The 15,748-nt window shown below is 54.0% G+C and overlaps 1 protein-coding gene across 2 annotated transcripts in view; it reads right to left on the reverse strand.

Annotated features, from left to right (window-relative positions):
- Positions 1 to 14,539, reverse strand: part of RASSF4 (Ras association domain family member 4) — a 33,204-nt gene extending 18,665 nt beyond the window's left edge. For both annotated transcript variants that reach the window (XM_045878319.3, XM_045878314.3), the window contains exons 1-3: positions 14,433 to 14,539; positions 4,974 to 5,070; positions 3,001 to 3,076 (exon numbers count right to left, since the gene is read on the reverse strand). In XM_045878319.3, coding sequence (XP_045734275.1) covers positions 3,001 to 3,076; positions 4,974 to 5,035 — 138 coding nt within the window. In that variant the 5' untranslated portion in view covers positions 5,036 to 5,070; positions 14,433 to 14,539. The remainder of the gene's footprint in view (positions 1 to 3,000; positions 3,077 to 4,973; positions 5,071 to 14,432) is intronic.
- Positions 14,540 to 15,748: the final 1,209 nt, after the last annotated feature.

Consider the following 15,748-nt stretch of genomic DNA (forward strand, 5'->3'; position numbering starts at 1 on the left):
CTTACTCTGCGCAGGAGCCTGGGACCAAGGATGGGGACTGGGTGTGATGCGGGCTCACGGCCACCAGGGGGAGCACGAGAGGCCGGCTCCCCTAGCGGGCCACACGCTGGTGCACAGCAGGAGGGCCCTACTTCTCATCGCAGGGACGTATTTACCCACCGGTGTTTCTGGGTGGTCCGTTTTTCTCTCTAGCAACCAAACAGCCTGGTTAAAATGATTTGCTATCTTCAAAAGGCACAGATTGCTCCAGGTTGCTCGTGCTCTCCTTTGTAATATAAGCACAAGGCAGAGTTTACGATAGAGGAGGCCAGTGCCTGGGCCTCCTCCGACAGAGGAAGCTAGTGTGGGAAATCCCTCGCCCTTCGTCCTTCGGGAGCTGGGGGAGAATTCGCCGGGAAACACTTGCCCCGGGGCATGGCCCTGCTCCCTGACACACTTCATCGTCCCACGTTCTATGGATCCCGGAAGGGACCGTGGAGGAGGAGGTGTCCCCAAACTGCAGCAGTCAGGCCATGGTCGCTCGGGGGGAGGCCTAGTGACAGCAGGGAGCGGGGTCTCTTCTGGAGCCCCACGTGGCTCTGCGAGGGCACAGCCGGTGCTGAGCCCCTCTGCAGCTGGACGGCTCCTTAGCTTGGTGACCGGAGGTGACAAACAGCTCCCTGCGTCTCTGAGGCTGGTCAAAGCTTAATGCTGGCACTGGGGTCTCTGTCTTACAAACTTTTGTGCTTGGGCCTTGGAGCCACGCTGGCATCTTCCACTTACTGCAGAGTTACCTTGCAGGAGAGCCCTAAGCTCTGAAAGCCTCAATCTCTTTGTCTGGCAAATGGCCATTCCCATGTCACACAGCTCTTGCATTACAGTGAAGAACACAGGGGTGAAGTGCCTGGTGCCTGGTGCCTATGTTCCCTGCCCTCAGGGCCCGCAGTGCCTGAGGAGAGGCCAGCCTGGGGCTGGCCCTGCGGCAGGTGCCTGAACTGTGAGTCCCCGGGGCCCAGGAGGTCCCGGGTCTGCGTTCTGAGAAAGCACAGAGGCCTGAACACAGGCTGGTGGGTGGGTCACGGAGGCACTCAGTGTCCAGGAATCAGTCATGCGTTTTAGTGTCAGAACTCTGTGCTGCCCAGGCCTACGTCCTTTTGTGGTGGCGGTCACCCCCCGAGGACGCATACTCCCTCAGCCTGGTGCCCCTTGGCTGTTCGGGCTGAGGAAGGTTCCTGAAAGGTACTTTCTGGCTCCAGGGGGATCAAGTCGGATCCTTATCCCTCTTTAAGGTTAGGAACAGGAAAACCCCCGTCTGTGGGGTGTTAACTTCTCACCACAGGGGCTGTCAGGAACACCTCTTCCCCTTCTTGGGGTCTCTCACTTTTCCACATGGACTCTCCTGTCACACACAAACACAGGGCATAGGTTTGAGGCTTCCCAGCCCTACGCCCCACACGACTGTTCCAACAGAGGGGATTGTCTTGGGGAATCCCAAGGGCCAAGGCCAAGCTCTTAGAGTAGCAGTTCTCCAAACTTGACCTTCATCACAATCTCCTGGAGGGCTTGTTAAAACACAGATGGAACATAAGGAGTTTCTGATTCAGCAGACCTGGGGGCAGGAGGGTGACAAGAATTTGCATTTCTCACCAGTCCCAGGTGACCTTGAGGCTGCCGGGGCACAGACCACAGGTTGAGAGCTGCCGAGTCTGCAATCAATCACCGAACGGCCCAGGGCTGAGGAACGGGGCCCAGCCAGAAGACCCCAGCGCACGCCTCCCGCACAACGACTGAGGTGGGTCCAACTCTGCACTTAGCGTAGACCAAAACTGTCCAGTGCTCAGGACCCATCTCCGCTTGCCCCGGGCCTGTGCCTGCTGGTTAGTCACCCAACACCTACGGTGGGTTGGCGCGCTGTGCCTGGCCCAGTGCCCGAAACCAGCCGGGCACTCAGGTAAGGAAAGAAGCAGCAAAACCGGAGATAGCAGGGGGGTGGCATCAGAGCCCCGGGGGGAGCAGGGCTGCGGCGGGCTGGTGGGAGAGGTGTCAGAGAGCTGCTCTGCGGAACGAAGAGCGGGGCCGGGCAGAGGGGGCGGGGACCGAGGCCCTGTGCAGGCTGAGCGGGCCCAGGGGAGGTGGCGTGGGAGGCGTGTGCCCTCCCAGGCCCAGTGCTGCCTGGACCACGGGCCAGCAGCTTGCCTCCCACACCCAGGCTCCCGAGCCGCGTGACAATAGCCAGGCCTGGGCTGTGTTGCACCCACGGACGTGTTTTGTTTAGCCAGCATGGTGTTTTGAGGTTTGGGAAATTCCACATGAAATTCTGGATATCTAACTTCTTTTGAAAAATTAGGAAGAATCTGGCTGTCTGGAGCCCACGTTCCTGCACAGCAGCGTCTCCTGATGGGATGTGCTCTCCGGCGTCCTCCACCCCCCAAGCCTGCCCTGCCTCTCCCATTCTGAGCTGCCTGGCCCTGCGAGCATCCTTTGGGGAACTCTCCTCCATTTCAAAGCTTTCCTCTGATGTTTATTCTGACTGACAAACACGGAGACTTCTTTCACTTCTCGATTGCCCTGTGACCTTGGGCAAACCAGAGCCCCGTGTTGAGTTCCTTATTTGTGCTGTGGGATGGGCAGAGAAGGGACTGGGCTGTGGAGTCTCGAAGATTTCAAATTCCAGTGTCCTGGCAGTTGATCTAGGCAAAAGTCCCAGGTGGAAGGAGGAGACCCACAGGCGATTATTTCTACCTGCTCTGAACTCTTGCTGGGTCTGTGTGTGTGTGGGGGAATGCTCTGACCCTCAGCACCCCTTACAGGACCTCCCAGGAGATGGCCTGGCTGCTGGTAACCTGGTCTCTAACTCAGAAGATGGGCGACCTCATAATTCATTATCCAAACTGGGACACTTCTGAGAGTGAAGGCAATGGTCTTAACAATGGCCCTGGAGTAACAGGTATAAACCAGGACTGTCTTCAGCAAACCAGGATGGATGGTGGCCTATGAATAAAGAAGAGAAACAGGCCTTACCTCTCGGTGTCTCAGCTGAAAGCTTCTGCCCTCATGGTAGCAGTTGTAAGTTTTTAGCAAGCTTAAGAGCTCTGACCTAAAAAGGTAAAGACACACATAATAACCTTGGGGCGTGGCAGGGCTTTGGGACATAATGACAGATGTCTTGCCAGCCACACACAATCAGTTTAGAGACTAGACTCTGCCATCAGACACATGCATTTCAGTCTTCTAGAGGTTTCACATGTCAGCCCTTGTGGAAGGTGTAGGGGTGGGAAGAGGACGAGGAGAAACTCACAGACGGCCCAAGTAATTGTGCAAATTGTGTGCGCACACTTTCACTATCACAGATCAGAGGTCCTGACAACCTCCCTGTACTTTACTTCTGAGTCACTTCCTCAATAAATTCCCTGAGATTAGATCATTAGCCTTTTAAAGACTCTTGCTTTTCTCCCCCATATTACTTCCTATAAGGGCCTGGTGGGCTGCTGTGGGGGCACCATGAGGGGTGCTTCTTCCTCGTCCTGCCTTTATGGAGGTATGATCATGAGATGAAGTTGACAGCTGTGAGAGAAGATCCTGAAGGTCTGTGCCCAAAACGCCTTCTCCCCGGAATAAAGGGAGGCCGTGGCAGAGAGAAGAGAGTCCCTGCACCCCAGCGGGGCTCTGCAGGGGCATGTGGTCCCGTACATAAGAAATGCGAGCCACACATGTAATTTTAAATCTTCTAGTAGTCATATTACAAAGAAAAAACAGGGGAAATTAGTTTTCATAATACATTTTGTTTTATGGCACAATGTATCTAAAATTTTATCATGTCCACATGGAATCAGTATAAAAACTACTAACGAGATCTTGTTCATTATTTTATTTTGTAATGAGTGTTTGCTACTTGTCTTTTATATTCACTACTCCTCTCCAGCTGTAAGTCATGCGCTTGGCAGCCACCGAGGCTCATGGTTCCCCTACCGGACGGTCCTGCTCTAGAATCTCTTCAGGCAGTGCCTTCGCTGACACTGGAGTCCCCCAGGGTATGGACGAGCAACACCTGCTGCTGGTGCTCGGGTGTGCTTCCCGATGTGGGGGTGATGGTACCTGACAGGGCAAGTGAAGCACTTGTGATTCAGTGAATGGGACGCCATTAACACAGCAAGAGTCAATGTTTCAGGTTCACCATGTCTGTAAGTATGTAAATGCTGAACATAAACTTGGTAGGACACCTATACATGAAATCAGTCATGTTATGGTTCTGATTATGACGTTTCCCAAAGTTGCATTTAATATGATTCTCATTATAAAATTTAAACCAGGAAAATGATGGTGTGGGCAGCACTGTGCATGGAGTGCTGTCTGTTTTCTCAGGTCTCTGAGAGGGGAACCCAGGAAGGAGGTCAGCAAAAGCTAGGAGGCTGGCTTCTCTTCAACGTGGCAGATAGGAGCTGCCCAAATTTAGAAAAGATTTGGACTCAGGACTCAAAAAGCAAGATAACATAAAAAATACACTTTTCTTTAGTTGGGAAATAAATTTGAAAAACTATTCTAAACATTTTTTTATGGTAAGACAGATAGTAAATAAAATTAAAAATAAGCAGAGCTAAAAATTATTGTGTCAATAAAATGCACTTTTTTCAGTAAAAACTCCAAACCTATTTTGAGTTTTTTTTTTCTTTTTCCCCCCTGAACTGTTTAACATGACAAGAATGTTAGAATTGCTCTAGTTTTTGACTCAATTAAATGCCATCTGTGCAGAGTCACGGCGGACATTGCCATGCTTTCCTGCCTTTGTGGGCCTGAGGAGGCAGGGGTCAAACCCACACCCCAAAGAGATCCTTGATCTCAAAGGACACAGGCTTCAAAAAGAAGTGCCCCCATCACTGTCCCTGGAGCAGGCACATCATCATCTCTATGAAAGGTGCCCCGACTCCCTCCACCCAAAGTCTGTCCATGGCAAGGTGTGGCCACAGAAGATCCCCTCCCTGTACGCAAAGCCTTACTTCAGGATGGACTTGCTGTCGCTGATGGGGACGTGAGAACTGGGCGGACAGTCTTCCTTCATCTTCCCCTCTTGTCTGCAGACTCGGAAGTTACCTGCTGGGAAGAGGAGGAAGCACAGACAGGTGAGCCTGGAGAAGCGCTGGCCAGTGCAGTGTCCAGAGCCCTGGTGTGCCAGCCTGTGGCTTCAGGCTCACCTTCCACCTCCCATCCCGCCCGCACCCCTCCTCCCTCCACTCCTTGGCACAGGGCGGCCACAGCTGAAGGATCAGGCTCAGAGGACTTAATGGGGCCCCACACCCACCCAGGGCAGCCAAGCTCCCCTGGTAGGTGGGGGGCAAGGTCAGAACTGCGGAGCTAGCTGGCACCCAGTACCAGCTCTATCAGCCCCCCTCCCAGAATCTCTCCATAATCCCTAAGAATCTGGATCAGTCTCATAGATGCTTCAGACCACAGGCTCTCTTCCCTCAGCTGGGACATCCTGAAGGATGGTTTCCGCCTCCATTGCTCCTCCAAACCCCCAAAGCACCCTGGGCCTTTCTCCTCCATTCCTACCAAGCCCAGGCTGGTGGCCCCATTACTGCCTTTGGAATCGGCACACCAGGGCCAGCTCTCCTGGTGATGGGTTACTCGGTACTGTGGTCACCACATTCGGGAGACTGTGTTGAGCATTTTCTACGAATTATCTTATTTACTCCTTACAACAATAGTATGAGGTAAGTATTATCCTATTCCCATTTTATGGATGAGAAAACAGAGTCAGAAGTTGAGTACTTTGCCCAAGATTCCCAGCGAATCAGTGGTAAAGTCACTACTTGAACACAAGCATTTAGATCCTAGATTCTGGTCTCTTAACCCCTTCCCTGTATTAATCTTGCACAGTGACTTAAACCCTCCAGCCTTCTTTTTCTCATCTATGCAGTGGGGTGACCTCTGCCCTATAGGACTGTTAGTTGATTCACACACGAGACTGTGTCTTCACAGCCTGGAAAGCTTTGTGGAGCTTCTCAAACCCTCCTGGGGAAATCCACTGGTGCTTTCTCTAGCTTGTTGCCATCTTCTGCACAGATTTCAACTTTCTCCCTCTCCAACTTACTCTGGCCAAGAACTCCCTTCTTGAGGCATGCCGTGTGTTGGGCAGTGAGCCACAGCTTCTCTCCGCTGCCCCCCGTCTTGGCCCTGTCCCTCCTTCTCTTCTCTCAAGTTGCCACTAGCACTCTGAGGGGTTAAGTCACGCTGGGAAATGGCCCAGAAAGGGTGCACAGCTTGTCCTTCGCATTGCAGAGTGGCTCCTTCACAAAACCCCAACGTCTGTTCTTACAAACCTGGCTCAGTCAGGTCTTCCCCACGCGCGTGTGTGTGTGTGTGCGTGCGCTCACACGCGCGCACACATGTTCCTGGGGGTTCACGGTCAGGTTCGACTGCTGTTGTATTAATGTCCTCAGAGCACTCCATCCCCTTGGGCCCTGACTCTGACCAGCTGTACACCCTGTCTTCCCGCCATCCACAAACAAGACAAGCCTGCCTTCCATGATAGCATCAGGCTTGAACCACCATTTGATTCTGGAAGCAGGGAAACAGAGAGAACGGGAACAAACTGAGGGAGGTGGGCTTCTCAGTGACCTCAGAATCATCCTATAAACACTTCCACTCTGCCTGGGTCTAGACTGAGGCAAAACGTGGCCTAGAGAGAGGTTAGGCCCCCTGCTGTAGCCACAGTGAGGTCCTACCTCCAGAGGGCACAGGGTTAGGCACCATGGGGGCCTGGAGCGGGGGCCTTGCTCTTGGGCAACAGGATTTCAAAATCGGGTTTCAGTTCCTCAGGTCCTGAGGCTCCAGTGGAAAAAGTGATCTGCCAGGCTCCCTCTCTGGGCAGTTCCTCAAATACTTCCATGCAGAGCTGGCTTCAGCCCAAGAAAAGTATCTGGGTTTCTCACTCTCTGCTGCTTCTGTGGGCTCATGTCACTACTGTGTCTCGCTTTATGCAGGCTCATCGTGGGAAGGGCTGGATTTGCCCAGAAGTAACAGCAGGTGGTTTTTCCCCTTGTCTCCTCTGTAGCCAGCTTCTTTCCCACCCCTCCTCACTCCCTGCCAGGAGCTCTAGCCTCCCTGAGCTGCTCTCATTTCTCCTAACAGGCTTTCCGCTTTGTCCTCCTTCTGGGTCTTCATGGTGCTGTCCAGAAAACAGCCTCCTCCTTGTCCTATGCTCGGCTGCGAGCTCCCCAGGACACCCTTGCCAGAAGAGCCACCTTCTCCTGTATCAGGAGAGGCTCCCTTCCAGTCCAGCACCTGCTCTGGGCTCCTGGCTGTGCTGGGTCTGCAGGGCCTGGCCCGTGTGTGAGGGAGCTGATCAGAGGCTGGGCGGGGGGGGGGGCAGGGAGTGGGAGGTGAGGTTGAAGCTGCAGGCCTCCACACCAGGGACAGTACTTTTCTGGCTCACCCCATTTCCAGCCCCAAACCTGAGCCTGACAAATAGCAGGAGGCACATAGATGGCTGTTAAATTAGTGGATGAATTTGAGAAGCCTCACGGGGTCCTCCAAAGTCAGTTTTCCAAGAGTTGTGCATATCCAGCTGGAATAAAACATGTAAATGTCTCCAGGGTCAGGGAAGTGACTCCGCTGAGATACTGGTCAGTGGAGTCCATGGGGACTTGGCGGACACATTCCTTCTCTGGAGGGTCAGCTCTTCTGGAGTGTCATGAGAAGCCAGACATCTGGATTTGTATGGGCTACATTTCACTGTTTAAAGGTGGACACTGTGGCTGAGACATTGACCTGTGCTAGCTCAGATTCCTCCAGGCCCCCGTGGGGCCATGTGCCTAACACCTCACATGTCACACGCAAGAAGGGTTGTGTGTCACTCTCAGGCTAGTGCTTTCGAGCCGTGTGTGACCCTGGTCTCTGCCATGGTGACCCAGAAAGCTGCATGTGCCAATTGGTGCCGCTTCCAGATGGTCAGCCTGGGTCCCCGAGTGCCTCTGTGGAGCAGTCCTCGGCCAACCCACTCTGGATATGGACTGGGAAGAGAAATAATGCTCTGCTGGGAAAAGCTGCTGGTGTCTCAGGGATTTGTTACTGCAGCATGACCTAGACTATCCTGACTAATGCAGGAAATTATTCAGTTAAAAAATATATAGTTAAAAATAAAATGTAACCAGACAAAGCACACTTGCAAGACAGGTGACCTTGGTGGGGCTCCAGTGTGTGACTTCTGATTCACCACAGGACCCAGTTTACAATACTTTGATTCTCCCACACCATGTGGGGAATATGCCCATTTTGCTCTGTTTAGTAGGAATACTTATAAGTGGAACCTCTGTAAGTCATGCAGTGATTAGTTATTAATATGCTTTCTAAAGAGCTCTGGGCCAGGAGCTGCTAAAGACCCTCATGGCTTCAGTTGCCTGCCTTAGCCTCTCTGTGCCTTCATTTTCCCATCTGTGCAATGGGAATATTGATCTCCAATTTTCTCAACTGTAGAACTCTCTGTTCAAATGGAATATTTATGCAAATCAGATTAAAGGGGGCTGCTTGGTTGACAGTGAGGTGGGTGTTGGGGAATCCCATCCAGGGTTTTGCCTAGGACTCTGGATAATACTATTTGCAAAGCGCAGTACTAAGTAACACATTCCCTGCATTGGCTTTCCAGAGAGCTTCAGTGTCCAGAATCTGCTCTTTAGAAGGATGTGACCAACATGCTGAGCAGCTCCAGCTGGAGATGGGTGGCATCAGTTGGGGGAAGGAGTCAGGAGGAAAGTGAAGAATGGGGTGGCTGGGTGATGGACATGCGGGAGGGTATGTGCTATGGTGAGCGCTGTGAATTATATAAGATTGATGAATCATGGGCCTGTACCCCTGAAACAAATAGTACATTATATGTTAATTTAAAAAAATTTAAAAAAAAGAATGGTCTTGGATTATAGATGGGCAAGTGAAAGGAGAAAGAGGAAGGTGACCCAGAGGGTAAATAGCTTAGCTTGGCAGAGATGGAGAATGGGGCATGCCATCCCGGGGGAGTGCAGAAGATGAGTGAGCAAGGCTTCGGGGAGGCAACGAAGGGGACACTTCAGCCAAGGGGATCTCTTCCAACTTGTTGGGCTGGGTCTGAGCCTTATGGGGTAGGAACCTTGGCCCCCTGGAAAAACAGTCTCTTCTTTGAGAGAATCACACATTTCTGTGTCTTCTGACATTCATCATCTGTCTCTCTGATTCTCACATGTCCACCCTTCCCCCCCAAGTAGACAACATCTCCACCTCCCTGAGATCCAGAGCTAAACTTGGGGGTCACTCACAGACTTCCACTCCAAATCTGAACACTGTGCATTTGTGCCTCCTTTAGCAGACTGAACTTGAGATGCTTTTCACCCATTTTGATAATCCCTGTGTCTCGTAGAGTTCTAAAGTGAGGTACACGTGTGACGCAGGGGCACCCTAGAGAGAACTGCTGAATGAGAGAGCTGCAAGGCAGGGAGAGAGAAAGGGAGGGAGGGACAGAGAGAGAGAGAGAGAGAGAGAGAGAGAGAGAGGAGGAACCCCCCAGGAAGAAAGCAAACAGAGATCCCTCTGTTCAGAACGTGCTTCTGAAACTCCCTAAACATTCACTCTCCCTGTGCACTGGACAGGGCCTTGGACAATCTCTAATGGAATGCTTTTCAACCTTTAATAAAACAGACAATCTTATTTGTAAAGGCAGAAGCCCAATGCACAAATAGATTAAAGCAAGGCTACTTTGGTTGAAGCTGGAGTGGGGGAGAGCATGCGCTGGAGCCGGCCTGCCACCCAGGCGCAGTCCAAAAACCAGAGTGACAGATGCAGCTGGGCAGGCCAAGCCCTGCGGCTCTGGGAGGCCAGCCCTCTTTGTCCCAGCCTGCTCCCCTCCCCCAGCCCCCGGGCACACAGCTCAGGCCTCCGTGTTTTCTCCCAGGGCTGGAGGAGGCTCTGTTCCCAACTAGAGGACTCAGACTGCAGCCAGGGCTCCTTGTCCCCAGACAAGTGGCCCCAGGGCGACGTGCCAGCCACGGTTACCTGTCCCCAGTGAACAGGCAGTGAACTGTTCTTGCTTTCCACTTCAGCGGCTGCTCGGCCAGCCGTGCAGGGGGCTGCTAAGGACAGCCAGCACCACAGCCTGCCTTGGCCATTGTCCCTGGCCTTTGATTTGGGACAAAGGACACTGAAGCCTTTACAACTGCGAGGCTTGGCCCATATTGACCTTGTTTGTGGTCATGGAGCCGGTTATCACGGAAGAAGGCAGCTTTGTGGCTCCTCGGGTCACCACCGCAGCCCAATCCTGCTGGCCAGGGGCAAAGGAGAAAAAGGCTAAGGGGGTGGGGTATTCATGAAGCCAAACTGAGTGCATTTGAAAGCCTTTCTTTCCGGACTCTGTGCTGCCTACTTTTTCCTCTTACAATGCCCTCTCTTTTCATACAATGATGGCGAAAATAGATGGTCATTGTCCTCACTTGGCAAAATGGCAAATGCATCAATATCCAAATTTAAATGTTCTGGGGATGTCTGTGAGATCTGGTAACCTCTAATACTTTATAAAATTATGATGCTTATTTTCTTCTTTAGGCATGATTAAAATCGAGTGTGTAAATAAAGTGACATGGGAAGGGAAAGAAAGGAGGACAGAGCGGTGGGGCCCAGCTGGGAGCCTCAGACCCAGGCTGCTTGGATTGGAAGGAGGCAGGAGGTTCAGAGAGAGAGGGCAGGTGCAGGGCCACTGCCTGGCATTCCTGAGAAGCCTAAGTTCCCTGCCCCGAAGCCCATGACCACAACTTCCGAAGGCCAGCCGGGGAGGGGGGGCTGGGCAGCAGGAGGCACTGAAAACAAGGAGCCCTAAAGGCCCCCGCAGCCCCCCTCCGGCACCTGTCAGCCAGCAAATGGCAGGAGCCTTAGTGCAGGGCTTGGTGCCAGTACCAGCTGCCTCTGAGAGGGGGCCTGGCTGGACACAGGCAGCCCCTCAGCAGCACATGTTCGCTGAGAAAGCCAGTTGTTGGGGTGCGGATGGCAGGCAGCGACTCAGCAGCTGCTGCCCCTGCCCCTCCATACGGCTGTCCTTCCCCCACTCTCCAGTTCCAACGGCCGTCCCCCTCCCTCTGTCACCATCTGCCTTGGGCTCAGCCACGCCCCTCCCTGCCTCAGCACGGTAGCTAGGAAGGAGGACCCGGGGGACACTGTGCACGGTCCAGATGGAGGTGATGGTGGCTGAGGGAGAGCAGGAGAGGTGACTGCAGGGCCGCCAGCCACCTCCACCACTGCCTTCTCCTGGGCTGACTCACGGACCCCAACTCGCCTTTGCTGCGTCCTCCCCACCTCCAGCGTCCTGGGCTCCCACCCACAGGTCTCCCTGAGCCCATCCTGGCACCCAGGCCTCCCTGACCCTGGTGCCCTTCCTCTGAAGAGCTTGGCCCTCTGCATCCGAGCAGGCTGGCCTTGCTCGCATCTTCCAGACAGCTCTAGCTCGGAGGCAGCGCCTCATCCAGGCCCCTGCGGCAGGATTTCTGGTTTCTGCTCTTGCTTTCCAAGGCACGGCAACCTGAGGCTCCCTCCTGCTCCCTCTCTCATACACACCAGAGGCCGGAGGGGCCCAACCTGCCAAAACCAGGCTCACCTCTTCCCTCTGGAAGTCGGGATCCATGCAAGCAGGAATCCTCTCAGCCATGCTTTTTGGGCCAAACAGGTGCTCCGAATGACCAAGATCCTGAGTGCCTGGGGCCAGGGGTGGGGGCAGTCGGGGGGGCAAGCCCTCCGAGCCAGCAGCTGCAGGGCTGCACCGGGGGCTCTCCGTGGCTGCCCCCACCTCTGCTGCCTACCGCACCAGGCCTGTGGGCCAAGTGCAGTTGCTGGGGGTGCTTTCTTGTGAGACATCGTGTGGCTCAGAATCTTCTGGGCCACAGAGCCCTTTGGAATCTCTTGAAAGTGTAACACACACTCCCCAGGAAAATGCACATATGTGCATGAGTGTGCAAGTATGCATACACCAAATTTGTATACCACTGCAGGGGCCTCAGGAAGCCCCTATTCGTGTGCCCCTGGATCCCCAGATCCCAGGTTAAGAACTTCTGCTGAAACGTGTCACAGTGAGAGACAGGAGGCAAAGGGGCCTCCCAGAGAGAAGTCTGGGTGTGGGTTTTGCTGCCGCATGCACCTGGTGTGTGACTCCAGCATGTTGTGCTGTCCCTTGGGCCTCAGTTTAGCCAGGATTGTACGGGCAGCTAGCCCAGAATGTCTTCAGGGCTCTTCCCAGCTCTGCAGCTATGGGGCTGCATGAGCTCCCTGCTCCCACCGCCCCAGAGTCAGGCGGGGCAAGCGGAAGAGGTTCCTAATCCTTCCCGCAGCAGTGCATCCTGGGGAACGAGGTCAGGCAGCCAGAAAAGAAAACTGAGCAAACTGTAAGTTCCCCTTTAATAAGAGAAGAAGCTCTGGGAAGAACAGCCACTTCCTATTTGATCTTAATTTACTTTAAAGCAATTCCAAAATATTTCCTTCAGTGTACTCTGTGACCAGATAACCACCCAGCCTTCACAAGGATCTGGGTTTAAAGCTCTGCTCTGTGATTCGTCAGCTGTGTGACCTTAGGCCAAGTCCCTTTCTCTCTCTGAACCTCAGGTTCCTCATTAGCTGAATCGCTGACTGCTGTAAGATGGGCCTCACATGGAGCTCACCCATAATAAGCCGAGGCTCCCAAGACAGGTTGCAACGGGGGTCGGAAGAGATAGCGGGGTTCTGGAGATGGGGATGTGGGACTCAAAGAGGAGGGCAGTCCTCCCAGCTGGAGTGGCTGTGAGCAAGGACATATGGCTGAGTTTACTCTCCAAACCAGGGCCCAGGTCTCCTGGGGCCTCGTCCAGAGTGCCTTCTGGAAGACCTCCTAGTCAGGGTCTCCCTATTAGGCGTTGCATTGACAGGATCTGAACTGCGACATGATGAGTTCTGCTCCTGCCTTGGTTCTCTGGCATTGTCCAGCTGACCCTGACCCAGGGGTGCCCTGGACCTTCACTCTGTTCTCCACCTCCAGGCCACCCATTGGAGTCTCAGGGTGGAAACAGGGCCTCCCTTCCCACTTTCACAGGGGCTGTCTAATCTGTGGCCTCACCCTCACTTTCACTGTCAAGTCTTGAACCACCAGCACCACACAGAGAATTATGACAAGAACTACGGAAAATACACTTTGCCACTGACAAAGTGCTGAAACACAATCCATTGCAACTTCCAGACAGAAATTTTTTGACCTAAGTTTAATGCGTTCCATCGTCTTCCCTTCTTTCCCTTCCCCTTGTCTCCTCCCCCTTCCTCTCCTCTCGCTCCCCCAGTCTCTCCTTCCTCCCTTCCTCCCTCTAGCACCTCCCACCCTGGTGGCCATAGCTCAGGAATTATACTGGGGAGCAGGTTCACCTGTTAGTTCTACCAATTCACTGCAATTTTTTTTTTTTTTTTAAATCATGGCTACTGGCAACAAAGCTTGGTTGCCCCCTGAACAGTTTAAAACTACAGAGAAGCTAGTAAGGGTTTCTTCAGCCAGTGTAAGTGTGTGGTTTTGGAGTCTAACCTGCTTGGGTTCAAATTCCAGAATCCCAGCCCCATTTGCTGCAACTTTATTTGTTTATGAAGTGAGATTACTAAAGATCTCCTTACAGTGTTTTAAGAAAGCACTGGCCAGCACTGGCCTTGCACTGATGGTGTGTGAGAGGGGGCCCTCCCTCCCACAGGGCTGTGTCAGGTTGTCAAAACTCTGAAGCATCTCTCCAGAATCAGAGTCAGGAGCATGGGGGGTGTGGGGGAGGGCAGGATGGCAGGCAGGGTGAACTCTGAAGTCAGTGGGTAAAATGAATGAGACCTGGCACAACAAAGTCTGAGTTCAAATCCTGACTCCACCACTGGGTGAAACTGGACAATTCCATAGCTCTGTAAGCCTTAGTTTTCTCATCTGATAATGGGGATAATGAAAATATCAGGGCTGTGAGAAGTAGGTGCCATATTGTGCTACCGCCCTTTGCACAGGTCTGGGAACCAGGCAAATCCTTTATAAATAGCATGGTGAGGCAAGCCCCTCCTTCTGCTACCTTCTGCTATTGTCTCGGCGCCGGTTTTCCATCTGTGAAATCTGAGAGTTGTGTCAGAGCCTCTTTGGGCCTCTCCCCCCAACTAAGATCAATGCCTAAGACAAGAGACAAGGTGAGCAAAGGTGTAGCCTGCGGCCGCTCTCACCTATTCTGCCCAGGTTCGAGCTCTTGAAGTGCCTTCCCCCTGGAGAAGGTGCCTGGCGCAGTGCCCGCTCTCAGCAGCGGGCCTGAGGCCCGGGCTGCGCCAGGCTGGCAGGGGGAGGGAACTCTGCACGCGGCAGCCAAGGGGCACCGGTGCCCGAGCTCCAGAGTCCACGGCTGGGGGCGGTTTCGGGCTCGGGGACAGGAGACGGTGCTCCCCGGACGCCCCCAAACTCCTGCCTGTGCATCACTCACCCTCCGCTCATCGCGCAGTCCAGAAGCCTCTGCCCATGCTGTGCCCTCGCCGGCACCCGAGCTGTGTCCGCAGAGCCTAAAGCCTCAGGTCCCCGGGGCTTGGCGCGTAGGGCCCGCCCCTCCCCGCCCCTCCCCGCCCCCTCGCCCGGCACTGGCCAATGGCCCGCCCCATCTGTCCCTCTCCGCCCCGCCCCTCCCCGCCTCCTCCCCGCCTCCTCCCCGCCTCCTCCCCGCCCCTCGTCTCGCGCAGGCCAATGGAGCCGCCCCGTCCGTCCCGCCCCGCCCCCGGCACACCGCGAAGGGTGGGCTCCGGGTGGTGCCCGAGGGGCGGCGGGGATGGTTGGGGAGTCAGACCCTAGATGTGTCCTCGCACCATGACGAGGGCGCCCGGAGACGCTTGAAGGAAGCAGCCCAGACTCTGCCTGGAGGGTTCGGGGTGTGGGCGGAGTCCGGGACCCTTGGGTGGCCAGGACCCTTGGGCTTCCAACAAAGGCCGCTGAGTGGGCGCCGAAATTACTAGTGTGCGCTGGGGAGGACGTTATCCGTTATCTCTTTTGCTCACGGGGCACCTGTGTGTGGTCCTGCTGTTTGATTGGCGTGGCCTCTCAGAGCTCCACCGCGTTTAAGAAATCGGATCCGATGGTAAAGAGGAGATAAACTTCTCTTCCAGTCACCGCCAGCTGAATGAGGATTTGCCTGCACCGACCGAGGCAGAGGGGACTGAAGCCCACAGGCCTTTTGGGGAGCTCAGACAGTTTAGTTTCTGGGGTGTGGGGGTGGCGGGGGTGGGGTGGGGGATGGGGAAAGGGCTGATGGAAACATTTGCAGTTTCTGTTTTATATCACCATCCCTCGTCCTGACCTTTGGATCTCTTCTCCCCTACTCTCAACACAAATCATTTTAGTGTCATTCGATCTGTGGTTCTTAATCTTTGTAGAAACAGATGGCTATTTTAGAACCTGGTATGTACCTTCTAGAAAAATGCAGGTAAAATCAGCCTGGGATTTGAGTTTATGGGCCCCTGACCCCCTCTTGAGAGGGGCTGTGCTAATCATTGTTGTCAGGGCTGGGGGATTTGGGGTCAAGAGATTGGGCTCTGCTGTCTATTTCCTGCATGACCTTGCCATGTTGCAATTGCCTCAATTTCCCCACCTGCAAAAGCGAGGGGACTAAAAATGACCAGAGATTCTTCAACTTTGCCTTTGCATGAATCTGTGAAGAATGACCCATCCTTGGCCAGCTCAGGGCTCCCCTGTGGTCAGCGACCCCCACTCCTGCACAGCCCAAAGTTCTGGTCATCAAAGCTGAGGCCAGTA

This window comes from Mirounga angustirostris, unplaced genomic scaffold (assembly GCF_029215605.1).
Source record: "Mirounga angustirostris isolate CCGP_5_RB_7025 unplaced genomic scaffold, mMirAng1.0.hap1 SCAF_6, whole genome shotgun sequence".
In the NCBI taxonomy this organism is placed as follows: Eukaryota; Metazoa; Chordata; class Mammalia; order Carnivora; family Phocidae; genus Mirounga; species Mirounga angustirostris.